Raw genomic sequence first — 23,966 nt, forward strand, 5'->3', positions numbered from 1 at the left:
GATCTAGCGTCGGTGGAACCAGAAAAGCATAGTCGCTGCGGATATGGTTGTGACGAGGTTCTGGTGATGCTACAGGAATGACTCCATGAGAATGCAATCGCAACTGTTCATGTACATCCGTGTATGTGACAATCTTGCCTAACAGACCGTTTCGAGGTATTGTGGGGAGGTAAGGCGAAGGGGAGTATTGCTGCGATAAGACCTCTCGGGCCTCCAACATTTCGGCAGCAGGTGTGGGAAGTAAGTTTCGTACTTTGTGGCATGGTCAGAAGTCTCTCTCCTGCAGGTGTGTATAGGACGGTGTTTTGCTGATAACAATTATGGCGATGAAGCGTCTGGACTCGGCGCCGACCACCGTGCCATTGGAGTCACGTTCCGAGCTGCCTTGGCCATTACTCATGTGCACCTCCCTAGAGTTGCGAATTCGGAAGCGGTTGGACCTCAACCTAAGACCTGGATAGTAGGTTAACCCCACTCCCAACCCACTGCTATAAGCGAATACGCTCATGCTCACCGTCCTCCAGAAAGTTGACAAGCTTTGCAGTTGGACAACTCACGAGATCATTTCCGCCTTCTCAACCTGGAAGTAACTTTCGGTGACGGCTTCGACTTAGAAGACTCCTTCGGCTGCTTCTTTCGAATCTTTGCGGTCGGGCTCTTGCCATCAATCAACCCTTTCACAAGTGCGTCAATTCGCTTCCCTCGCGTCTTCGCTGACCCTGTGTGCAGTTTCCATAGCAATGAATACCTCTCTGTTTTGCTCATACCATCCAAGACCGACGCTGCTCCAGGGGTGGCATTCAGCGCGTCGGCAAGATCATTTGGTATTGTGATCGTGGCTGGACCTGCGTAGGCTCGGTCCCACCGACCATCGGCCTTTGCAGCCTCCACGGCAGCGAGTCCTGCCGGCTTCATACGGCCGGATTTCAGCAACCGGGCAACGGTGTTCACATTCTTCTGTGACCATATACTCTTAGCTCGGCGTGGAGTGTAGCGTGCCAGCCAGAACTTGTCATCAAAAGGCTTTGCCTGACCGTCAATCCAGCCAAAACACAGGGCAACTTCGACAGCCTCCGCTGCAGAGATGGATGCAATTCCCGACCCTTTCTTGGCTAGTTTGAGATAGAATCCTGGGGCTGTGCCATGCTCGCGGTCAAGAAAAGCTTCAAACTCGTCCACGCTGGCAAATGGGTAGATAGGCAAGTCTGTCGGTGTCCGATTTGCAGACATGGAAGCGGGTAAAACACGTCGTTTATGATGGTTGAATACCTAGAAGAGAACTCAAGACCTGGAATGCGATTCAAGAGCCGCAGCATATGGCCAGGTGCATCAAAATACGAGATAGTAGAAGCTCTAGAAGCCACTTTACGCGTGGTTGCAGCCCTGTCGCGTCCATGTCTGCAAAAAGCAAGTGTGCCGAGCGTAACGAGGCTGGCCTGGCCAAGCGCGTCAAGGCGATCGCAACATAGTCACAACCTGATCGCGTTTCTTCTACGAAGTATCGAGTTTCTCCTTTGACCCGCAAGTGTTCACAGGGACATTGAAACCCCACCTTACTTGTGGGTGAAGCCCATTTCGTCTGCTTCGTCCCAAATGGGCAGCCGTTGAACTTGAGGCACAAAGTTCATTTGACAGGCCTGTCAACGAACGCACTGAAGCACCACCTTCTCCAGTATGGCCAACCAGCATAGGAGGCGGCGCCACGCAGTCTTTGAAGTCGGCGAGATGGTCCTTATCCCCTAAAAAGCAGTGGGCAAAGACGTTGAAGGCTTCGTTTCCACCTTCAACTCAAACTTCTGGCAATTCGCACTTTTGAAAAACTTACTTCAGACAACTCCAATAGATGAGCATACTAGCGAAAAATCAGGTGATAAACACAAGGTGACAATGGCAGGGCTTCTCAACAAGAAGTGCTTTGCAGTGCTTGAACCTCCCTAATCTCATGAGATTACAACCTGTCGATAAACGGCGTAATGACGGTTTGCACCCCTATCGACATCCATGCCTCGGGAAGCATTGTTTGTTCTTTTGTACTAACTTGGCTAATTGACTGACGCTCAATTCTAGACCATCGCTGATCAAGCTGTCAACCCGCACTGTGCCATCTACTTTGACAGTTGTCTTCCAAGAGATCAAGAGATCAACGCTGCCCCGGATCTGGCGATTTAGTCTTGCAAGATATCCGACCTTTTAGCTCGTGTTCGGCTAATAAGCCCCATCTCTTTTCGTTTCCCTCTCGTTCGTTGGACTGTGCACGCCATCAAGCAGGCCACCAGGCTTTGGCCACTGCCCCTGTGAGCACGGATTGATCTTCCTTCTCTACTTAGGCCGTCAAATCAACTGTCGACTAAATCGCCATCAGCCGCTTGGATCGTTGTGGCTGAACGTCAATCGAAATTCATAAGGGTGATGGCACCTGTAGCCTGGTTACCCATGCAGGCCCTCCGCTACAAAACTACGCTCCAAGAGAGAAACGGAATCGTCATAAAGAGCGTGCTCCCATTCGAATGGAATTGGCGTTCTTGTGGTTATGAATGGCGCGGTCTGGGAAGTTCCACCGCGTTTAACTTTGGATATTGAAGGCTTAGGCTTCGCCAGCTATATTTCCCCTTCCCAGAACTAAATCATCATAGACCACATCCCATGCATTTCCGGACGAAAAGCTCCCTGATGGGCTACCATCCCACTCACTCGCAACATGAGCACCGTCGCAGTGTACATTCCTTAGGTGGCAAAGATGAGGCTAGCGAAGCAAATTCCTACCCAGAAACATTCAATGCGTCCACCGCCTCAGCGTACTCCTCGATGATAACAAGACGCTGGGACGACTCCAGAGGAATTTTGAGCTCGTGGTGTTTCATTCCTGCGAAGGCGATCTTCTCTGTTTCGTCATCTCTACTGTCAATCCTGACTCCAGGTGAAAGTTCAGCAGAGTACAATGCAAGACCGACGTCCAAAGTCACGTCCCTTGACGGACTGCGAGGTGTCGCCTGCCTCTTCGTATTTCACGCCCATTACGCCTATTCCTTTGGCAACTGTCTCGAAGAAGCTTCACCTCGGATCTTGAGCACGAGACTCATGTATCAGCCGTTCATCTCCTTACTCTGGTCCGGAATCGCCATGGTCGATGTCTTCTTCTTCATCTCCGGATACGTTCTTGTGTCCAAGCCATTACGTCTGCTCTACGCGCACAACACCTCGACCGCGCTGTCGTCGATATCGTCGGCGGTCTTCCGGCGGGCTTTCCGTCTCTACCTCCCTTCGATGGCCATGATTTTGATAGCTTCGGTCCTGGCGGGCTTGGGCTTTTTCGACCCCGGGACCGGTTTCTACAACATGAGACACGACGACGTCAGAGGACCCCAGGAGCAACCGCCCGCTCGGCTTTCTTCCTTGACCGCTCAGATCTACAGCGGGCTCAAAGATTGCTATCGTCTCATGGACAACACGATCCCCTGGGGCAAAGCCAACTTCCCTTACGAAAGCGAAGACGCCGCGCGGCCGTCGGGCATGGTGTACGACCGTCACCTGTGGACCATTCCGGTCGAATTCCGATGCAGCATGCTGGTATTTGTGATGTTGCTCGCGACTTCGCGGATACGACGGAGGTGGAGACTGGGCGTCCACGTCGCATTCCTCGTCAACTGTCTTTTCACGGAGCGGTACCCGGAGTCGCTCTTCATCGCCGGAATACTGCTCGCCGAAGTCGACACCAGCCACCGCCACAAGTCGAGCAATTCGACTTCGTTGTCGTCGTCGTCCGGATCAAAACTCTACGACGACGACAACGACGACAACATTGGAGCCAAGCTCCCCGGATCACCGAGTCACCATAACAGACTATCGTCCATCGGACGGATGAATGCGTCGTTGACAGGAGGAGGTTCGCGAGACTTGCTGGCCCTCGTCATGTTCGTGCCCGGGCTGTATCTCCTGTCCATCCCGCCCCAGGGGCCCGATCAATACCCCGGCTTTGCGGGCCTGGTGAGCATGGTGCCCGAGTACATATGGGCCAAGGATCGATTCATCAGGGCCGTCGGCGCCGTCATGACCACGTGGCCCGTGGCCAACTCTCCGGTCATTTCGCGACTGTTCACGAACTCGTTCGCGGCCTACCTCGGCCAGATCTCGTTTGCGCTGTACCTGGTGCACGGCTCGCTCATCAAGTCCGTGTGGTACGCTCTCCAGCCGATCATGGCCGCCTTCATCTACCCCGACCCCACGGTCCCCATGTCGACGCGACAGTTTGTCGACCTGTGGCTGTCCGGGTACGTGGTGATGCTGACCGTGGTACTTTTGTCCGCCCACGTGTTTTGCAAAGTCATTGATGAGCGATCGGTGGCCTTTTCGCAGTGGCTTGCAGCCAGACTTCAAGACAGTTGACGGGCGCCGTTTGGAGAGCCCTCAAGCTTGTCGTCAACTCCGCACTGACTGGCATGGCGTTTTCAAAGGAATCTTGTCCGCAGGATATGTCACGGTATGTTTTATCGGCTGTAGCATTAGCATTAGCATTTACGAAAAGTCTGCATCGAACGTCTGTCTGACTGTCTGTCCCCCCTGACCCCTCCGCATCTTCAAAGACTTGTAGAACATCGCGCATCCCCTTCCCCTCGCTATGATGTTACGATTACTTTTTTATGGCCTCCCTTGCGATTGCCTGGGAGGACAGTAGGTAACGCTGACTGGCACACAATATCAACAGTACCCCACATTCCAGAGAAGAGCCCCTGGCATATTTTTGCAGTAGTTCGCTCAGCATTCGGTCGTTTTTCGGTGTTGCCCGTGCTCATATGTCGTGTCTCGGAAGGGGGAAATGACCACGACAGAAAAGCGAATGGCGCGTTTTGACGTGTTGACTCTTGACGGCATCGTCTTCATACTTGCAATACATTGTCAATGCAAACACCATCTCAGTCAGGCTCAGTATTCTTTAGCTTACAGTGCAAATCAAGCAGGTATGTCTGTATTCGTGCTTGGGTAGGTATGTTCGTATTCTGCACTATGTGACTGTCTTGGCTCCGGAGGATAAACAATGTACATAAGAAGCAAGAATTGCAAGAATGCAAGAAACAAGAATGCCCGTGTACGACCAAAGAAAACACCGAGGGAAAGGAAAGTAGATACTCCCAACAACCCCTTCCGACGCTTACTTGTGTGCAGGGATCCCTTTGTTCACTCAGTCACTCCGTCACTCACTCCCACTTGACAAACGACTTTGCCTGGAGCCACCTTCCAAAATGGACGATTATCTTGTCGACGCGAGCAAAGTAGTCCGCCACCCAGATCAGCAACAACGTAATTGCCAGCGCGCCAGGGAGAAACGCGAGCGTCGAGTCTCCCAGGTACGTAACCTGCCACACCAGTATTGTCTGCTGGTACACCGAGTAGAGCAGGATGACGTGCATGGCGTACATGCCGAACGAGAGGTCGCCGATGTACTGCGAGAAACTCCACTCAAAGGGCCTCTGCAGCGTCGGGTTCAAGTCGATGGCGAGCACGCTGCAGCAGGCCGCGATCGACGGCCAGAACGTGTACGCGGCGTCGCCGTACCATGACGGGATCACGCGGTAGAGATATTGCCACGGCCAGGGACCCGTCGAGCCCAAGGCAGGCGGGTCGGGTTGGCCCAAGAGAAACAACCCGATCGCCAGCAAGAGGTACGAGGTGACTCGGGTTAAGGCGCGCGGTGATGGTGGTGGTATCTCACCAGATCCATTTCGCTGGTTGTGCTTCTCGTTTATGGTGTCGTTCGTGGCGGTGGTAGCGTTGGTGTTTGCCGAGGCGAAGGCAGGGGCTAGACTTGGATTCTGCAAACCGTGGCGTTCCGGGTGCAGAACTAACGACAGCTCCGCGAGAAAAGTACCAAACACGAACTCGACGACGTAGGCGACGCGCCAATAGTAGCTCAGCGCAATGATGATCCACGCGAAGACCATCCGGCACCTCGTCGTCATCTTGCACGCCGCAGCGCAAAAGACAAAGATGATGATACTGCCGCGATATTCAACCGGGATGGTCCACATTTGACCCAGGTAGTGTGGGAAAAAGACACCGTCGTGGATCCAGCCCTCGATATTGGCGAACGGGTTACTGGTCGCAATGGTGTCCTGAAACCAGGCCCACAGCTGGGCAGGCAGGGAAGACAGGCGAAGGTCAGTGAACGGGCCGAGGAGCCAGCCAAAGTAGATGCACCATGCGGACAGGTGCGTTGCAAAGGCCGTCGACAGGTAGAGACGAAGATAGCGGCGAAATATCGATGAAGCCAGGCTGTCGAGAAGTCTGGCCGACTCTTGCATCCGGATCAGCTTTACGAGGCGGTAGCTTAGCACGTAGCCGGAGATGACGAAGAATACGGCCACCATTCCCGCGCCTCCAACCCAGGGCACCCGGATGAGAGGCCAATGGAAGAAAGAAGGTTCCGGGAGATCCCAGAAGTGGTATATGTAGACAAACACCGCCGCGTAGCCGCGGAGGGCGTCGAGGTATGATGTCGGCGACCGTCGTTGTTCGTATTTTTTTCGGCCACCAGGTTGGACATAGCGAGGCACGACTGCCCAGGGATCTATCGACCATGATGATAACCAGGTCTTTTTGGACTGTGAGGGCAGGGAGATGGACTGTGGCGTAGCATGTTCGTAGCCGCCATTGGTGGTATCGGGTATTCCTCGTTGCTCGGCCTCGAACGATGTCTTCGAAGACGTTCCATTATGGTCGGAGCCGTTGAGGAGTGGAATTCCCTGCTCCTCCATCTCCGAGACGATCCTGGACATGGTTGTCTGAGGCGTGCAAGATATATGATTACCCTGTAGTCGAGAAAGGGTCAGAAAAGGAAAAAAAAGTGACCAAAGCAGGCTCAGTCAAAGTGAACAATGTCCAGAGAGAAGTCGTTCTTGTACGCCAGCGTTGCTAACGTACGAGGCGTTTTGGCCGGTGTGGGCTTGCATTGAGTGTACGTGAGCGGGCTCGGTCTCGTATTAGAATTGGGCACCTGTCTGCCATTGTGCGGGAATTGGACCCGTTGAGCAACCTTAGTTCTTATGACAGCTCACATCCGCTCTTGATCGAGAGGGTAAATGGAAGACGGCGGATGAACTTGGCTCGGCTCGCGTGGACAATGTTCAAAGTTGAAAAGGGGGCGCCGCAACATGCGGGTATGATCTGTGCATCACACTTGATACGTGAGGGAGATGGAGAGGGAATGTCAGTGCAGATTGGTCTGGGGAGGTGGCCTCTGCGTGTGCAATATGCCCACTTCCAATTCCATCCGGTCAGCCACACAGTCGCTCTCAAGTCCTTGGCCTCTCAGAGCGTTGTATGATGTATCAATAAGGAGCGCGCGTGCTCTCGGATCGACATTGCCAAGTCACTCAGTAAAAGTACACATTCAGATCCACTTACCCCGTGCTTGCTTGGATGACCGATGCCGGAGAGACATTATACAAACATAGCTGGTCTAAGCGAACCAGCGTAGGCAGAGGGTAGAGCAGGGATGCAAGATCCGCAGCCAAATGAAGTCTGAGCTAATCCACTTCGCCTAGCAATGAAGACGTGGTGTGAAAATGGGGATAGATTCAAAATCTTGAGGGAGGGTCGATAGATATTGAACTGGGGGGGTGGTTTTGGTCAACTAGAAGATCTTGGAGATGATGACAGTGCCGATCGATCTTCATGGATATGATGAGTCTCCCTCGTCTATCTAGCATGTTGGGGACACGAGATTCTCATGGTGCCCATTTGATATTTGACGTGTTGTGACAGCCTGATAGGCAGGGAGCCGGTAAAGTCAGATGTCACGTTCTCGCTCTAAGCGAGATCAGCGTTATTGCTGTGATTGCTCTGCCGAGAGTCTGTAGGTATTGCCACACCATAGCCGGCATTTCAGAAGGCGCACAATAAGGAAATTGGCATCTTCTCATGATGTTGTTGCTCATGAGGGAGACTTTCGGGACGCGATTTAAAGGAAAACCCGCCGCAAGTACTAGTCTTGCTGAGTCATCACGCCTCCGGGCTCACGTGGCAGTGCATCTCGCTGACGACTGCATCCACCGTACTGATAGTCTTCGGTCGGGCATAGGGACAGAGCAGGGACAGAGCAGGCAGAGATATCCCGGTCTTCGAGAACTGCTCAATGGACTGTGTATTTGGCTTGGGAAATTACAATTCAACTCGGTAAGGGAAGCCCAGTCTGAGCCACCTAACCAGGATCTTTCTCTGCGTCCTCCCACTGTACCTTCTAGTATCGGAACTGTGGTTTGTCGAACCTGGCCGGCTCACGTATCAGGTCTGCCCTCAGTTCAACTACGGCAAAGACGGTTGAACTGGGGGAAGGGCCATATTGTCATCCACCCGACAGAAGGAATCATCTTGCCACCAATCCAACGGTCCTGCTGCATTCACCAGCCGTTGCCACTCCTCGCTAGCCAGGCTGTAGTCAATCGCGTCCCACTCCCCTTGCTCTGGCAGGAATGCAGGTAGCTGCGCCACATCAGCGGTGTTCGGAGCAAAACGTGCTATGTCTGCGTGTTGGGAATCATTCCCCTCTACTTGCTGTGTGCTGACCATTTGCCAGGGGTCAGCCTCGGCAAGAGAATCTCGGGATGGTGCATCTGGATTGGAGCTCAGTTGGAAATCGGTTTGTTGGGACGGAAGAGACGCTTCAGAGTCCCCGGCTTCCTGTCGCATGGGCATAGAATCTTCCAAGCTCCTCGACGGGCCTGGAGAGGCTGAATTGTCCGTCGATGGATAGTTGCGCTGCTGTTGAAGATCCTGTCTCTCCCGTGCATTCCGCGTCATGACCACCAGAACACGCCTGAACGTCATTTCTAATATGTCATCGAGCATCCTCCGCTGTTCGGAGTTGAGAAGAAGTGCTGGGGCATCCAGCTCTGGCGCAAGAGCGTCCGCCAACATTTGCGGCGCCTCACGTTCGAAGTAGCTTAGGATATGCTGGACGCACTCTTCATTGTAACTGGTGATGAAGGGAGTGGTCGGCAAATCCGCCTGCGGGAAGAGGATGCGGAAGATGGCGAACCAGCTTTTGATTTGGTCTTCGCGCGGAGTCCTTCGTCTGATCTCAGCCATTTGGTCGACGGTCATTTTCTCTTCGAAGCGCGGGGGCGACACATTGCACGATCTCGTTCGGACATGCTCGTCGAGGAGTATCGCCGTCTCAAAGGATTCGAAACAACATGAGCAGTAATGCTTTGGCCGGCTGTGTACGCGATACAGATGTTGCTTGAGGCGGGGGATCGTTGTGAGAAAGCAGCTTGAGCATCCACGGTACTGTATTTCAGTCGTGTTGCGTTCCGAGTACCGCGCTGGATCGAACTTTGCATAGGGGCAGGCCAGAAGCTTGCCGTCTTGCCCAGGGCTGAGTTTTACTCTGCTACTTGGTCGCTTTGGGGGAGGCCTCTCGTTCTCTTCATCGCCTTCGTGGTCGGGGTGTGAGCGCTTATTGAAATAATTAAGGCTGGAGGTAGTTGTCTGTGAAGAATTTGAGCCCGATTTTGAGCTGCTTCTGAGATTTGAACCAGTTTGAGATCCGCGCGCCTGCTCTCCTCCCCCTCTTGCTCGTACGAGCAATGTTACGTATGCATCTGAAATGCGCTCTGTGGCTAGGCCTTTGATGATCGATTGCTGTAGATTCGGCAGCTCCTCGCCGTTGTATCGTAAATCCCCAGGGGAGGGGGTGGCCATGAATGAGAGTTCCCCTTCGGAGACCACCATATCTTCCGCATCGCTGCAGGTCGGGTGACTAGTAGTCTCGTACGTCCTCATGCGGGTCTTCGGCCCATCTGCTAATGGATGAGCGTTGGCATGAGGAACGTCCTCATCTTCAATGTTGCTCTCCGAAGACGGTGTCCCTGGTAAACTCTTGTGGCTCTCATCTTCAAGATCTGGAATATCGGGTGGGACTCCCAAGACTGAGGGAGCCTCGCTAGGGAGCCTGGTGACGAAGCGAGGAGTCATACCGAAAAACCTTTCATCTGGAACAGCAGATGAAGGAGGATCGATTGCAGGATCTTCATCTTTACGACTCCGCCACCTCTCGTCACCACTATCTCGTTCCCTGTCGCCACTGTGACATTTCTCCTTACGATCTGCGGATATGAGCTGAGCCTTGTGCTCCTCCTGTCTCCTTTGTTGTTTTGCTCTGGCCCGCCGATTCTGGAACCAGTTCTGTCTCACCGTCAGCTCCGAGCACTTCATATGTGAGGGCTACATACCGCGACTCGACCAACTGACAAACCGGTCTGGATGGCTAAATCTTTCTTGGTCTGAGAGCTGGGTTTTCGTTCAACCTGGAAATGAGCCTCCAGGGCCTCTGCTTGATCCTTGGTGAGTCTCGGGCGGGTTGAGATCTTTTGCAATCCTCCGTCCTCTTCGCTTATCATCCCTGGGTACCTGAAGTCGGCATATTCGGCTGCAGTGTAGGGTGTTAACCTAACACCCTGTGTCGGGGATCTCCCCGGAGAGCTGGCCACATGAAACTGGAACTGCATGCGCTGGCCAAAGTCGGACGACATTCTGAGAGATGTTCTCGCTTTAACAGCCCCGTCAATAAACCTGTGCGCGATCTTGTACACTAGGAATGTGGATGGAAGCAGAAATTGACCAGCAAGACTTGGGAAGGCAGCATTGGTTTGGCAGTGATATCTGATGACAGCTAAAGATGGTCTCAATATCGCAACTAAAACGCAACAACCCGGAAAATGGAAAAAAGAAAGAATTGGCTGAGGCGAAGGCGTGGGTTTGCAAACGCCCACGACGTCTTGATCACAGATGTGCATTCATGCGCACTGCCACACGGAATCCCACGACGACTCTGATTGGCAGTGGAAAAGCTGCGGGTTTGAGGCTACATAGGTAGACAACGCAACTTTGGCCCCTTTCAGTTCGACTTCGACTGAGCATGGGAGACAAGGAGTCGAGGTGCCAATGTCGACACATCAGAAGAACGATGCCGCGTTCCACCACCAAAGTCTGAAGTTTGGGGTGCATGTCCGGCAGACTCGTGGCAGGGAATGCGCACGAACCAAGACACGGAGGCTTTTTCCACCTGCTGCTGCCCGTATTCATCAGAGAGAGAGAGGAGCCTACGTGTTGTATACATACTTGGCGACTTGTGATGATCGGGATGATCGAGGAGCAATTGAGTCGGAATAGGGGCATTTCATCCTCTTCATGGAGAGAAACATGGGGTTTGGAGTGCTACTTTAGTACTGTACCTGAGTTTATGCTCCGTAAAGACGCCGATATCTGGCTTGCAACACCTTATCGTCCTCCATGCGCGGGGCCAAACTCTCTTATCGATTAATTTCCGCTGCAGGACTAAAAATGTCTTGTTGGCTTCAGCCGTCGCGGCCCCTATTCTGATTGTCTCGTAGTCGACAGAAAACCAGACACACGTGATGAGAAGGGACCTCGCTGTTTGTCTGTTACCATGATCCGTCCAGTCGGGTCGATTCTAGACTCTACGGGTGCCATACAAGCAGGTGGAAAGAGAGGAAAAAGTCGGTAGATGCTGCGCCACAACCAGACTCCGGTCCGAGCTCGTTGTTCCAGAAGGAGAAGAACAGGCTGGGAAAAGAATAGTCAGATTCGCACAGACCGTGAGAAAAACCTTCGCGGGTAAAAATAGATGTCGCGTTGAGTGCGACGGTGAGAAGTTGCAGCACCAGTCACTGTACTCGGTGCATACCCTTCAGAGGGAATCTGGCTCTCCTGTCCGGCTGTCCCACGCCGGCTGAAGGATCAGCTCAAACAATCTCAGGCGTGGGATGAAACCCTTGCCGTGTTCGTTTCGGCTATGCGCGACAACCAGTGCAAGCGTGGCGAGGTGGACGGCGAGGGTTTTCATCTCCGGATCGCGTCGTGTAGAGAAATCTCCCATTGGCGACGGCGACAGCAAGGGCGGCGGCGGTGGCACCAACACGGGCCTCGCTCTGCGGACAACCCTATCACAGCCTGTGAATGTGAATGCATGGGCTCCAGCTCCCCGAAATACTCGTAGACCCCTGCAACATGATGCCAGCCAATATTGTCCGAGCTTCTGCGAACCATCATCCCTTGATACAATACAGGTACAGGTATCCGTACCCGTCCTCGTACCTGGGAAATGGTTCAGCGTCGAACGCGATCACAAAGCCTAATGTTGCTGCTCCGCGATACTGTACTACTTATCTAACCCTCTCCTGTACCTCCTGTACCTACTAATCCATGTTGCTGCCGCTCCCCTCCGTCTCTGTCTCCCTTCGTCGTTGAGTCTGCTTTCCACAGCACTGGGCTGCTGCTGTTGTTGCTGTCGACCCTCGCATCCTTGGACGGCAACATGGCCCTCACTCTCCCTCGTGGCCTCAGCCTGGTAAAACTCACCGTCATTTTCGCCGTCATACTCTGCCTTGTCTTCTTCAAATCTCTCTTTTTACCGTCGTCGGGAGTCTCCCCCTACAACCTTGCCCCGGCCGCCGAATCCTGGTGGCATGGCTTCAAAGGCGACTCCTCCGCTGCCGTCAGCGACGTCGATACCGAGCTAGACTATTCCCAGCTGCAAGATGTCGACTTGACGTCTGAAATCACCGACTTCGAAGACCCTGTGCCTGCGCCGTCGTCAGCATCCTCCGCGGGTGAAGCCAAAGGAACTGCGCCGCGTCCGACTGCGCCTGGCCGCATGTACAAGCCCTTCGATCCCTCCGTACCAGCATGCCGACAACTTCCCGGCGCAGACAGGGTCGTGGTGATTGTCAAGACGGGCGCCACGGAGGTATTCGCACGGCTCCCCCAACAACTCATCACTCTGGCCGCGTGCGTACCCAACCTCATGATATTTTCGGACATGGAGCAAGATGTAGGACAATTCCATCTGTACGATGCATTGGATGAGATTGGCCCAGAATACAGAGACCACCATGAAGATTTTGACTTCTACCACGACATCCACAGAGCCCACGCAATGCACGGCGACGTGAGTCTTCTGGGTTCCCAGAAGGGGTGGAACTTGGACAAGTGGAAGAACATTCCCATGCTACACAAAGCCTACACTCAATATCCCAAGGCCGACTGGTTTGTCACCATCGATGCAGACACATACCTCGGCTGGACGAACCTGCTCTTGCTTCTCAACCGCCTCAATCCCGAAGACCCTCTCTACGCAGGCTGCGTCTACTGGCACGGCCCGACTCAGTTCGCCCAAGGTGGCACCGGTTACCTCTTGTCCCGCAATGCCGTCGAGAAATTCGAAGCCATCCGCACTCCCGAAAGGATTGCCGACTGGGAGAGAGAGACATCCACCATCTGCTGCGGCGATGTCATGCTCGGAGTTGCCATGGGCCAGGCCGGGGTCGACGTGAGGGGCTCGTGGCCCATGTTCCAAGTCGAGCCGCCATGCTCCCTCAGCTGGACCCCTCCGTACTGGTGCTCGCCCGCCATTACCTGGCACCATGTGCATACCTACGACATCCAGGCGCTCTGGGAGTTTGAAAAGACATGGATCAACCGGACGTGGACCGATGAGAATCCGGGCTCAGTACCATACCTCTATAAAGACGCTTTTGAGTATTTTGTGCAACCGAACATTGCGGATAAGAAACTCGACTGGAACAATTACTCGGGTGACAAAATTTTCACGAAACCCGCCGAAGACCACGTCAAGGAAGAACACGATTGGGACCACAAAAGTGACGAGGAGAAGCAGCAGATGTGGGATGAGCTGAATGAGCTTCAGAAACACTCCGTTGAATCCTTTGACGCTTGCCGCGCCGCGTGTTTGGACGACGGTGATTGCAAGCAGTTTTCATGGCATCCCGGCACCTGTAAGCTGAATGAATCCATCAAAGTCGGTCACGCTGTCGAAACCTCCGAGGAGTATGCGTCCGGTTGGGTTCTCGAGAGAGTCCAGGCGTTCAAGGAATCTCAGGGAACTTGCGAAGAACCTCGATTTTCCATCGATTGAGGAGTTAAAACCGAGAAATAGAAAACAAACCCAACACCAAAACAACAATCATATGGTCGCACCTAACCCCCGGTCGTCCCGGAGCTGGTGTCTGACTTTCAGGACAGGTCGATGCCAACCTCACAGACGGAAGAGGGTTCGACTCTATTGGAAGTCCACAGATGACTCCACCATCAAACATAGCAACATGCCTATCCCGAAACGCGAAATGTTAACAATTTACGACTATCATATCTCGATTGTGGAGGTCAACATGGTGCGGCGACATGTCTGAAATGCACACAGCGGTGCCGATTGGGACATGAGAGAAGACCGACTACAAAATTCGTAACTGAGAGCATCCATCACACGAACAGAAGTCTCGGTCAGGATACGATTGCTTTGGCATGACGCATGGAACAACTCAAAGACCACGCATACCGATCGTCCGTGTGATGACATTTTAGACACGGACCGAAAGCCCCGACATGAGAGGCCAAAGGAGACCATAAGAGAAACGACAAATTTGGTCAAACCACTTGAAATGACTTGGAAGGCATTAACGAGATGAAAGATGGATTCGATGGATCGATATATGTATGAATGAAGGAGGTTATACTACGACTACCTAGATCTTAGAATATGGGCGTGAAGGTTTTTTCCAAGATACCCCCAATTGTTGATTAGACTTGTTGAGCTACCAGATTTATTAGATACTTAGATACTTGTATACTACTACTACTTTTGTTCTTTATGACAGTTTTCCTTCTGAGTTCGATCCGACTTCAGGAGCCCCGGTGGAAGACCTCGTGGTGAATCCAAACATACCGTTCGGGGAATTCACCCCCTAATGGAACAATGATTCACGCGTCTGGCAACGCTGGACCCAGTGAGTCTTCCCAAATTGATGAGAGGCAACGAATTGTGACCTCATTCGACGAGGATTAAGAGCTGTTTTCCTCGCACACGAGACTTTGTCTTCGTCTCGTCTCCGACCACCGAGAACCTGACTGGATACCCCTATACGCGAAGACGAATCGAGTATCCTCCTGCCATTTCCTGGGCGACGAGAATCTGAGGACCCATGTTGGACCAACTGTCCTCAATGCCAGACACGGGCAAGATCTTGTCCTCTTCCCAGGTCACGCAGGCTTCTCATCGTTCGGCGGTACTTGGTCCGTATCCAGCGTGGGAGCCGTCTTCCTCGCAGATGTATCAGCTGGAGCTGACTCTGCCGTTATGTCTGGTTTCTGATCTTTGCTGACGCGAGGAGGCTCGACGTCCGGATCTCGATGGCGATTTGCGACAGCTGCATTGCTCTTCGCCGCCAGGTCCCCGACCGGTTCGCCGCCAACAACAGCATCTGCAGCTGAGCCTCTCGTGGCGGTGCCGGTGTCGGTCTCCGGAACGCTTTCGTTGGCCGTGAAGCCGTCGGTTACATCGTCAACGACGGCGGCGGCGGCAGCAGCAGGTATCTCCTGGGTTTGCTTGACTGCGGATGTGGGCGACATTTCGAACCGCGATATGATCTTATGGCTAGGAGCAAGAACGTACACGAAATGAAAACGAGGATTGAAGGTGGAAAACGATGAAGTCGTAGGACTCCAGCATGTACGTCATTTCCCAACAGTCGCCGGCAGAATCTTCCAGGCCGGTTTGTGTCAGTACTCGCACCACGAGAGAAGAGACGCCTGCTTCATGGGCCTGTGGCTACACCTCTCGACTCCCATACGAGTACAACGCTACCGCCACTGTCCACATATGCCCTCTTCCGAGTCGCCCAATACCGGGTCCTTGTCTGGCTTGGGGACCGACCACACCTGCTCATAATTGCCGGCGTTTTCTCCCCCTTTCGCGAAGTCCCATTCGCCCCCGTCCTGAGGGTACGCGCCTATCATGGTGAAGCCCGAAAGGTCAATGTTGGCGAGGGCCTCTCTCACGTCTTCCGCTGCCACACTGTGACCATCGCCAGGAGTCAACAGTTTGAACTCGGTCAGTGGACTCGCGTTGAACGTCTTATGGGCCGTGCCCGCCGGCAGGATGAAGACGTCTCCGGGACCGGCGCTGACCTCGACCCCTCCTTCCTCTCTGCCGTCACCATAGGTGCTCTTCTCCAGGTCAGAGTCCGTGTCGGCCACTCCAAAGCGAATGGTCGCCGTCCCCGTCAGGACGACCATGCACTCGTGCGCCATGCTGTGGTAGTGCGACGTCTGCGTCTGGCCGTACCGGAAAATCCACTGCGTCTTCCATCCGTTACTGGAGAAGAGATCGTAGATTTTGGTCGCCGCGTCATTGCCGGACTCTACGGACAGGAATCCGGGGTAGTGGAGCAGAGGTTGTGGAGAGTTCGGTATGAGCGCGGTTGGCGGGAGATTATATCGCTTGACCTCAACCATTTTGGCGGGAAACCAGGGGGAGAATCGAGAACGGGATAGAGGGCCTCTCTTTCTTGATGGGAGTGATGCGAGTTGATGATACCTCTGTGGGTGAGGGAGAAAGTACATGGGCAGGGTCCAGCCACCACCAGTACGTAGTTTAAAAGTTGTTCCCCTTGCTCTTCTTCCCCCCACAACGGACTTCGGCGTGTGTTTCTCGACTGTCAATGATGTTCATTTCAAAGCAAATACCTTACGATTTCATCATTACTTCTAACAGATCGCTAATCACTAATCGTCGATCGCTAACAGCAGCTACATACTATCAGAGCTTCACCATCATGGGGAAGATATAGTTATCGCTTCATCTGAAACGACAGCATCATTCTAGGCGTGCACGACCTTCTACGGAACCAACCATGAGCTTCGTGCTCATTCTCTACGCTCGCTCAGACTATCTCGGTATTGGTGATGGCGAGCCATTCTTCTTGCTGCTTGAGAAACTCTTTGATCGTTTTGGCGTCGGTCTTCTTGCCAGCTGTATGCTCCTCTTTCAGCAGCTTCAGCATTCGAGCGAGGCGTTCTTGCAAGACCTCGACACGGTATTCTGTCCACTGGAAGTATAGCTCTGAATGATCCGAGATAGGTCTAATGCTGGTCAGCACGGAGGAATCCCGAACAAATGGATCACGAGGCCGGAATGAGGTGATCATGGTGATACGTTCTGTGCCGCCCTTTGCAGCCAGTGCCTGGTGGAGGATGTGTCTCCCCTGAAGCACCACAGCACAGCCCTGAAGAAGATGTAAGCAGATGCACACCTCACGACTCAAGTAGAGGCACTCAAGTAGAGGGACAGTCTCGTAGAGCGTCGTACCATTTGGGGACCCCGAACTTTGATGAATTCGCCTGATCCAGTTCGGATGGCTGTCTCGCCCCCTTGCATCTTTGAAGCGTCGCTCATCATCACCACGCAGACAAACGGATAACTGTCGTAGTGCCATTTGGTGACGGGAATATCGTCATCGGATTGATTCTCTTGTTTCTCATAGTCCTTCAGTGGACCTTGGACGGAGACGTTGATGTTGCCGATGTCAATATCAATCTCCGGGACGAGATCGATCCCAGCAATCCTCGAGACGATGGAAAGCGTCCGTGGGTTGTTCCACGCATCGTACATGAAAGGTGCGTATCTTACCAAGGTATATACACGTCAGCCAACGCACACCCAACAACACACTGTTGAAGTGAAGGGAGAAGAGTGAAAATATCGCTCACTTTGGGCAATGACCCCTTAGTTGACAACCTGCGAATTCGGTGCTGTGCAGACAGTTGTCCCATACTTCTTGCTGAAATATCTCGCCCCTCATGATACTGATGGCGTCTTCCGTGAAGAGAGGAAAAGGTTCTGAAGTCGCAACCGGAGAGATGCCAACATCTTCTGAGAGACCGATATCTTTGAGCGTCACGATTTTGGGATCCTGTTGATACGACAAGTGCCTATCAGGGTCAAACTTCACACTTGGTCGTCCTTCTGAACCGCCTAGAGTCAATTTTTCGCTGATGATCGGGCTGATCTTGAAGCTGTGGACTGGTGGACGCGTCTCAACAGCTGCCATGGTGCAAACGCAAAACTATAATTTTGTGATCAACTGCAAGTCGTAGAAATGTCATCTACGGGCCAGTGCAATAACTTCTTTCGAGGGAATGAAGTCGATACGAAAGCATCAACCGGTTCTGTCACCTTTGATATGCTCCTGTGGCTTATCGGTACGGCTCGGCAGCGGATGCTGAGTCTGCAAGCGCGAACAAAGCGCTGTCAACACGTATCGCCACTCTCAGACCATTCAGGCTATCGGGCCGTCGTCAAGCTGGCCGTCACTATTTGGTCAGGTTGTTGGGCTTGACCTTATCAGGGCATCGAAAGCTCGAAAGCTCGAAAGCTCGCAGACAGTGACACATGATGCACACGGACCTCGAGGGACATGTGGACTGTCTCGAGAAACTGCCGAATTGGGACATTTAACCCCCTCATCACCCACGCATGCCATTGGATCGACGCGCTGAATCACCACCCCAGGATGCAGAGCGGATATCTCCTCCCCCTACGCCACGATAAATACTTCCAGGGGCGCGTATATGCTGATTAAACAGAGGGTTTGATACCACCAGCATTGCTGTCCATGAACAAAAATAAATGATGTATTGATCGTGGAAGACAACGATTTGTCAAGGGCCAGCAAGAAAGCAGCGTCACAGCCATTCATTCCATCACAAGGGGACCCACAAGTGGACGGAAAGAAAGAAAGCAAGAATAAAAAAGAACAGTAACCATGGGTCTATCCATGTTGCTTCCTCCGGAGCCCATCGATCCCGCATACCAGCCGAGCACGTCGATTGCGAAAATCCCAGCAAATGCACCGATTGAAGATATACTCGAAATCATCGAACGGGATGGAGGAGTCATCCTGACAGAGTTCACGTCCGCCGAAGAGCTCGCGGCCATTGATCGGGACGTGGACGCTCATCGAAAGCAGACGCGTGCCGAGAAGGGAGCGTTGCCGCAGATTCCAAAGGAGACGCTGTCCGTCGCTGGGCTCGTGGGGAAGTCTCCCACGGTGGCTCGCATGTGCGAGTATCCCGTGCTGGAGAAGCTACGCACCGCCATCCTGCAGGAGAAGTTTGACGTGATCCGCGAAGACTACGTCGACCGCAACATCATCGAGCCTCTCCTGAGTATCAGCCTGACGTTCTACATCGGGCCGGGCGCGCCTCGACAGAGACTCCACAGGGACGACAACACGCACGGAACACGGCACGCCGGGGAGGGCTCCTTCGACCTGAAAAGGGCAGGGCAATTCGCCTGCTTGGTGGCCGGGTCCAAGACGACTCGAGAGAATGGCGCTACGATGTTCATCCCGGGTTCCCACAAGTGGGATGACACTCGAGTTCCGCGCATAGACGAGGTCTGTTTTGCAGGTGAGAGAGACCCAGATGATTCTTTTTCTCCTTTTTCTCCTTTTTTCCGCCCGGCCTTTTTTTCATTGTGTTGTTTCCTTTCATCTCGGTGCAAGTACACCATGGTACAACACAAGTATCAACAGCGAAAAGTGCCATCTAAACCAAGATTGATCAAGCCATGTCCTAACAATTGTGTTTTTCCTTCATTCTGTGCTCTCCAGAGATGGAACCAGGTTCAGCTCTAATTTTCCTGGCGTCATGCTATCACGGCGGCGGCCACAATTCTACCAAGGACGAGGTGCGAAGAGTACACGGATTGTTCTTCGTGCGTGGAACCATGCGAACCGAAGAAAATCAATTCCTCGCCGTCCCGAGGAGTAAGGTGCTCACCATGAGTGACAAGATGTTGTCGCTGCTCGGATATAAGAAACCCACTTCGGCACTTGGGATAGTCGAGAACGAGGATCCCGCTTCGAATCTTCGAACTTTTCTCGACATGGCCAGTCAATAAGTGGCAACTCTACATCTACTACGTCGTTACTCTTTCGTCTATTTACGTCGTCACTATAGCGGGACTGTGTCGATACTTCCGGGTTTACTTCGCCTTTTCAGCTTTCTAAAGAGCTAGCTTTCTGTATGGCTCCTCATTTCTGGTATTACCGAATACAGATACAGGCGGTCTGAGTGATATATATGAAGCGTTATTTAATTGAGCGTGCATGGATCCAGACTCCACAGCTAATCGTCACTCAAAGATCTATTCATCGAGGGCTTTAAATGAAGGATGCGTAGAACCCTAAGCTGCACATTCGCCGCAGGAAGACCCTTTTTTCTCTCCAAATCCAGTTTACGACCAACCTGGTATCAGATTTGTCACATAGTCTACGAGTTTGATTCAAGACAAGGTCTATCGAAGCGATTGTATCTTTGCGAGGACAATGAATGTAATGGTGGACCCGCACCGACGAGAGCTGTCAAACTAGTCCGAAAAGAGGAAAAATATTGAGGTGTCGAGGGGCCCAGATGCTGGGATTGCGGGGATCTGCCTCGCGCTGGAACTCCCAGGCTCTTCTCAAAGACATAATCGCGACTACAAAGGCCCCGACATTGTCGACATCTCGATCATACGTATATATGTACTTAATCAGAAACGGTCCTTGTGGCGGACTACTTGAAAATACAGAACGAACAAAGTGTTGGCCTTGTGTCGTGAGCAAAACACTGAAAAGAACTTCGCATCCAAAATGTCTCTCCCGACAACACTCCCGGCAAGCTGGTACTCGAGTCCAGAACTGATGCGGCTCGAACGTCGCGCGGTGTTTCTGCGAGCATGGTTCTTTCTGGGTACCATCCAGAAATTCGAAGCTGGCAGTGAATGGCGATACGAGATTGCTCAGGTCCCATTTGTCGTTCGAACTCAACGTCCGGCGGAAAGCGGCGAGAAGATAGTAAAGACGTTCCACGAGACGACGGTATGTGATGTTTTCTTTCCCTTATTTCGTGTGAGAAATGGACGAATCTTGTCACGACACACATGATATCACACCCTTGCCCTCCCCCCTTCTCTCTCTCTCTCTCTCCGCGTCGGCGTGGCACCGCTGACCACGCTGCGTTTGAATTTGTTTCCAACAGGGCGAAGAGCTCCTCAGCCACCAAACCAGGACGGGGCTTGTCTTCAGTACCATCTCTGCCGACGCCCCGTCGTTCGACGAATACTTTCCGGGTCTGGAGCAGCTGCTTGACCGGCACGACTTCACGCAACGGCCTCACCGCAGGGTACTCAGCTACCCAGGGAAGTACAACTGGAAGACCATGATGGACGGGTTCCAGGAGTGTCTGCACTGCCAGTTCGCCCATCCCGGTCTTTCCAGGCTGTACCCGCCCACGTTCTACCGGGTCGTCAACCACCCGAACTGGTCTCAGCACTTCTCCAACCCGGACCGCGACGACGACGGGCTCTTCCTGTACTTCTTCCCCACCACGACGCTGAACATGTACAACGGCGGCATGTCTACGTTTCGCGTCTGCCCTTCCTCCGCGGACCCCGGCGTGTCCAGAATGGAGTACGACTACTACCACGAGCTGACCGGGGAGAAGTTCGAAGACTACTATCGCTTTGTCCGCGAGGTGGCCGACGAAGACCACCAGCTCTGCGAGTTCACCCAGTCGAATCTCGACAAGGGGATTTATTCCGAGGGATATCTGAACCCGGAGAAAGAGGTCGGAGTCATTCGTAAGTAGTCTACTCTGATGGTGTCCCGCAGTCGTCGAACATGGAACTAATCAAGTGACACGCCCCCCCGAAAACCAGACTACCAGCGACAGGTTTTTGACATGGTTGCCGCACAACATCTGAGAGAAAAGGATCAGTTGGTCGCGTGAGGAAAAGGAACCGGCAAGCAGGGCCGCGCTTGAGGCAGACAGTATCATGACAGGGAGCTGTCCGAGGAGTGGTCACCGTTGGGCAATTAAATTGGGCCGGGGCTGTATTAGCTACATAGGTCAACATGGTGAATTATCAAATTTGTTCATTCTGATAAAGTGTCAAAAGCATTTGTCGATTGTTCTCTGTTGCCTAGCGTAGCAAAGTGACAGATCCCGAGGACTGAGGCTTGCGCGCAACCTAGTAAACTCTGTCGCAGAAGGTTCTTCACCTTTTTTGTGATGCCGCTGACGTGCATTGACCCCCTACGCGTCCCTACTCGTCAGAACGTTGAGTTTCCCTCCTGTGCCATAGCTGTTACGCTCCTCCAACGAGATCTCTGCTAATAAATCCGGCGGTGATTATCCGTCATGCTTCCCCCGGGGAAGTCAAACCTACCGAGGAGAATCTCCACAAAAACCTTACTCAAAATGGAAAGAAATTGGAGAGCTAACGCCGCTGGCATGGCACTTCTCCCGCGGACCTTCCAGCAACCTTTCAGCAACCTTCCTCACCGGCATGACATTGTTCAGCCCGGTCGATAATACAAGAGACGTCGATGTCACAGATCAAAATCAACCTTCTCGCTGGCACCGTCAACTTTTGGAAGAAATAGAGACAGGGACAAACAGTCCCTTAGGTTGCTACGAACGGCGCGAACACTGATAAGGCGACGACTTGCGGCCCGGAACGACCTGAGATCGGAAGACGAAGACAATGGATTCGACATGGCTGAGGCAGCACGAGTGGCTGACTGGCGTCCTCCTGGCCACCGGTCTCTGTGCGGTGGTCATGCTCGGATCTCGACAGGTCGGAACCATCAACGTCAACACTGCCAGTTCCCGGACACCCAGAAAACTCCTGAGCGAACTCGACGAACACACGCCAGGCGAAGTTGCAAAGGTTCCAGATCTGCCAGAGGGCTACTGGACATCAAGGAGCCATTTCAACCTGGAAAAGCGCGCCATCTTCGTCAAGGTCTGTACAATTTAACAAATACTTCGGTCCAACAGACATACAAAAACCAGACAAGTTCGTCAAAAAGAGGAAAAGCTGACCAGTGAGCATGCATGATCTTAGGTTCCCGTGGCCGTGGCACATGCGAGCGAGTTTGACTCTCCAGGGCAATATCGCGTCATAGACCACCCGGCGGGCCTGCCGCTGGTGCTCGTGCTAGGCAAAGACCGCGTACTGCGATGCTTCCACAACGTGTGTCGGCACCGCGCCTATCCCGTCGTCTCGACGAGACGAGAGGGGCGGACGCCACTCCTGAGTTGCGGATACCATGGGTGGACGTACGATCTCAAAGGTCAGCTTATCAAGGCGCCAAAGTTTGACGACGTGGAGGGCTTCGAACGGGACAATATTAGATTGCACCAGGTGTATACGTGGGTTGACTCGGAGGGAATCGTCTTGGTGGATTTGAGCAGGAATGCCGCAGTCGACAACGATGCTCTCGTCAGCGAAGGTCGGTACCGTAACCAGCGTGTCGAACGGTGGCAGGTTCCCGGGAAGTTTAATTGGAAGATGACAGGTGAGTAAAGCAAGAGAGCAAGGAAGCAAGCCAGCAAGCAAGGCACTACACCATTCGAGGGTTTTAATGGCCTTTACCCCTTTTCTCTCTTGGGTATCCGGATTTGGGTTGACCTTTTTCAGAGTTCGAGGATGCATTCTCACCCTTGTCTCTTGACGCCGCCAACGCTAGTTCGATCGTGGAGAGGGTGCTAGGGAAAAGACTTGTGCGGCTTTTCCAGACCCGTCAAGTCGACTACAGCCAGCCTTCTATGCTGTCAGCGCTGTTCGTGGAACGCAATGGATCCACGCGTCTCTTCATCAGCATATCTCCCACGGAAGTCGACCGCTGCGTTGTATCATGTACTCTGATCACTCCACCGTTCACTCCCTCGACTTCTTCCAAGCCAGAGGACGTGATCGGCGCAGTCAAATCGGAAATATCCACTTCTGTCTCGTATCTCGAGAAGACGTATCGGCAGATTGCCGCTTCAGACAACTGGTGAGCACGATATACTTCCACGGCGATGGGCGGCCTACCTTGAGTGATGCCTGAACTGACACGAACATATATGACACCAGCGTGACGAGTGCTGCTGCACATGACGAGTCGTTTGTTAAGATGATCAAGTCGCACCGCAGCATGGAAGTATCCGCTGGGAGAGACCTCTGGCTCACACCGATCACCACCGACGCACCAAGCGAGAGGTTTCTCGCCGCTCAAAAGCGTAAGTCTTGTGATGAACGATTCCAAAAAAAAAAGGGGGGG

General features: G+C 53.0%; 11 protein-coding genes across 11 annotated transcripts; 5 read left to right on the top strand and 6 right to left on the bottom strand.

Moving 5' to 3' along the window:
* Positions 1-561: 561 nt before the first annotated feature.
* Positions 562-1,230, bottom strand: PV08_07381 (uncharacterized protein; the record flags this gene model as incomplete). Its single annotated transcript, XM_016381711.1, has 1 exon — positions 562-1,230. The coding sequence occupies one exon, from the start codon at positions 1,228-1,230 to the stop codon at positions 562-564; it is 669 nt and encodes a 222-aa protein (XP_016234813.1).
* A 1,440-nt stretch (positions 1,231-2,670) lies between these two features.
* Positions 2,671-4,383, top strand: PV08_07382 (uncharacterized protein; the record flags this gene model as incomplete). The annotated part of the gene is made up of 1 exon (XM_016381712.1): positions 2,671-4,383. The coding sequence occupies one exon, from the start codon at positions 2,671-2,673 to the stop codon at positions 4,381-4,383; it is 1,713 nt and encodes a 570-aa protein (XP_016234814.1).
* An 809-nt stretch (positions 4,384-5,192) lies between these two features.
* Positions 5,193-6,770, bottom strand: PV08_07383 (uncharacterized protein; the record flags this gene model as incomplete). Its single annotated transcript, XM_016381713.1, has 1 exon — positions 5,193-6,770. The coding sequence occupies one exon, from the start codon at positions 6,768-6,770 to the stop codon at positions 5,193-5,195; it is 1,578 nt and encodes a 525-aa protein (XP_016234815.1).
* Positions 6,771-8,298: 1,528 nt separating this feature from the next.
* PV08_07384 (uncharacterized protein) lies at positions 8,299-10,526 on the bottom strand (the record flags this gene model as incomplete). Its single annotated transcript, XM_016381714.1, has 2 exons — positions 8,299-10,179; positions 10,227-10,526. The coding sequence occupies 2 exons, from the start codon at positions 10,524-10,526 to the stop codon at positions 8,299-8,301; spliced, it is 2,181 nt and encodes a 726-aa protein (XP_016234816.1).
* Positions 10,527-12,331: 1,805 nt separating this feature from the next.
* PV08_07385 (uncharacterized protein) lies at positions 12,332-13,951 on the top strand (the record flags this gene model as incomplete). Its single annotated transcript, XM_016381715.1, has 1 exon — positions 12,332-13,951. The coding sequence occupies one exon, from the start codon at positions 12,332-12,334 to the stop codon at positions 13,949-13,951; it is 1,620 nt and encodes a 539-aa protein (XP_016234817.1).
* A 1,121-nt stretch (positions 13,952-15,072) lies between these two features.
* Positions 15,073-15,441, bottom strand: PV08_07386 (uncharacterized protein; the record flags this gene model as incomplete). The annotated part of the gene is made up of 1 exon (XM_016381716.1): positions 15,073-15,441. One exon carries the CDS (start codon positions 15,439-15,441, stop codon positions 15,073-15,075), a length of 369 nt encoding a protein of 122 aa, XP_016234818.1.
* A 231-nt stretch (positions 15,442-15,672) lies between these two features.
* On the bottom strand, positions 15,673-16,326 carry PV08_07387 (uncharacterized protein; the record flags this gene model as incomplete). Its single annotated transcript, XM_016381717.1, has 1 exon — positions 15,673-16,326. One exon carries the CDS (start codon positions 16,324-16,326, stop codon positions 15,673-15,675), a length of 654 nt encoding a protein of 217 aa, XP_016234819.1.
* Positions 16,327-16,754: 428 nt separating this feature from the next.
* On the bottom strand, positions 16,755-17,921 carry PV08_07388 (uncharacterized protein; the record flags this gene model as incomplete). The annotated part of the gene is made up of 3 exons (XM_016381718.1): positions 16,755-17,096; positions 17,180-17,495; positions 17,581-17,921. The coding sequence occupies 3 exons, from the start codon at positions 17,919-17,921 to the stop codon at positions 16,755-16,757; spliced, it is 999 nt and encodes a 332-aa protein (XP_016234820.1).
* Positions 17,922-18,635: 714 nt separating this feature from the next.
* PV08_07389 (uncharacterized protein) lies at positions 18,636-19,774 on the top strand (the record flags this gene model as incomplete). The annotated part of the gene is made up of 2 exons (XM_016381719.1): positions 18,636-19,281; positions 19,485-19,774. 2 exons carry the CDS (start codon positions 18,636-18,638, stop codon positions 19,772-19,774), a joined length of 936 nt encoding a protein of 311 aa, XP_016234821.1.
* Positions 19,775-20,507: 733 nt separating this feature from the next.
* On the top strand, positions 20,508-21,645 carry PV08_07390 (uncharacterized protein; the record flags this gene model as incomplete). The annotated part of the gene is made up of 3 exons (XM_016381720.1): positions 20,508-20,735; positions 20,896-21,496; positions 21,575-21,645. The coding sequence occupies 3 exons, from the start codon at positions 20,508-20,510 to the stop codon at positions 21,643-21,645; spliced, it is 900 nt and encodes a 299-aa protein (XP_016234822.1).
* Positions 21,646-22,402: 757 nt separating this feature from the next.
* PV08_07391 (uncharacterized protein) lies at positions 22,403-23,703 on the top strand (the record flags this gene model as incomplete). Its single annotated transcript, XM_016381721.1, has 3 exons — positions 22,403-22,663; positions 22,766-23,219; positions 23,342-23,703. 3 exons carry the CDS (start codon positions 22,403-22,405, stop codon positions 23,701-23,703), a joined length of 1,077 nt encoding a protein of 358 aa, XP_016234823.1.
* Positions 23,704-23,966: the final 263 nt, after the last annotated feature.

This window comes from Exophiala spinifera, assembly GCF_000836115.1.
Source record: "Exophiala spinifera strain CBS 89968 unplaced genomic scaffold supercont1.5, whole genome shotgun sequence".
Classification (NCBI taxonomy): domain Eukaryota; kingdom Fungi; phylum Ascomycota; class Eurotiomycetes; order Chaetothyriales; family Herpotrichiellaceae; genus Exophiala; species Exophiala spinifera.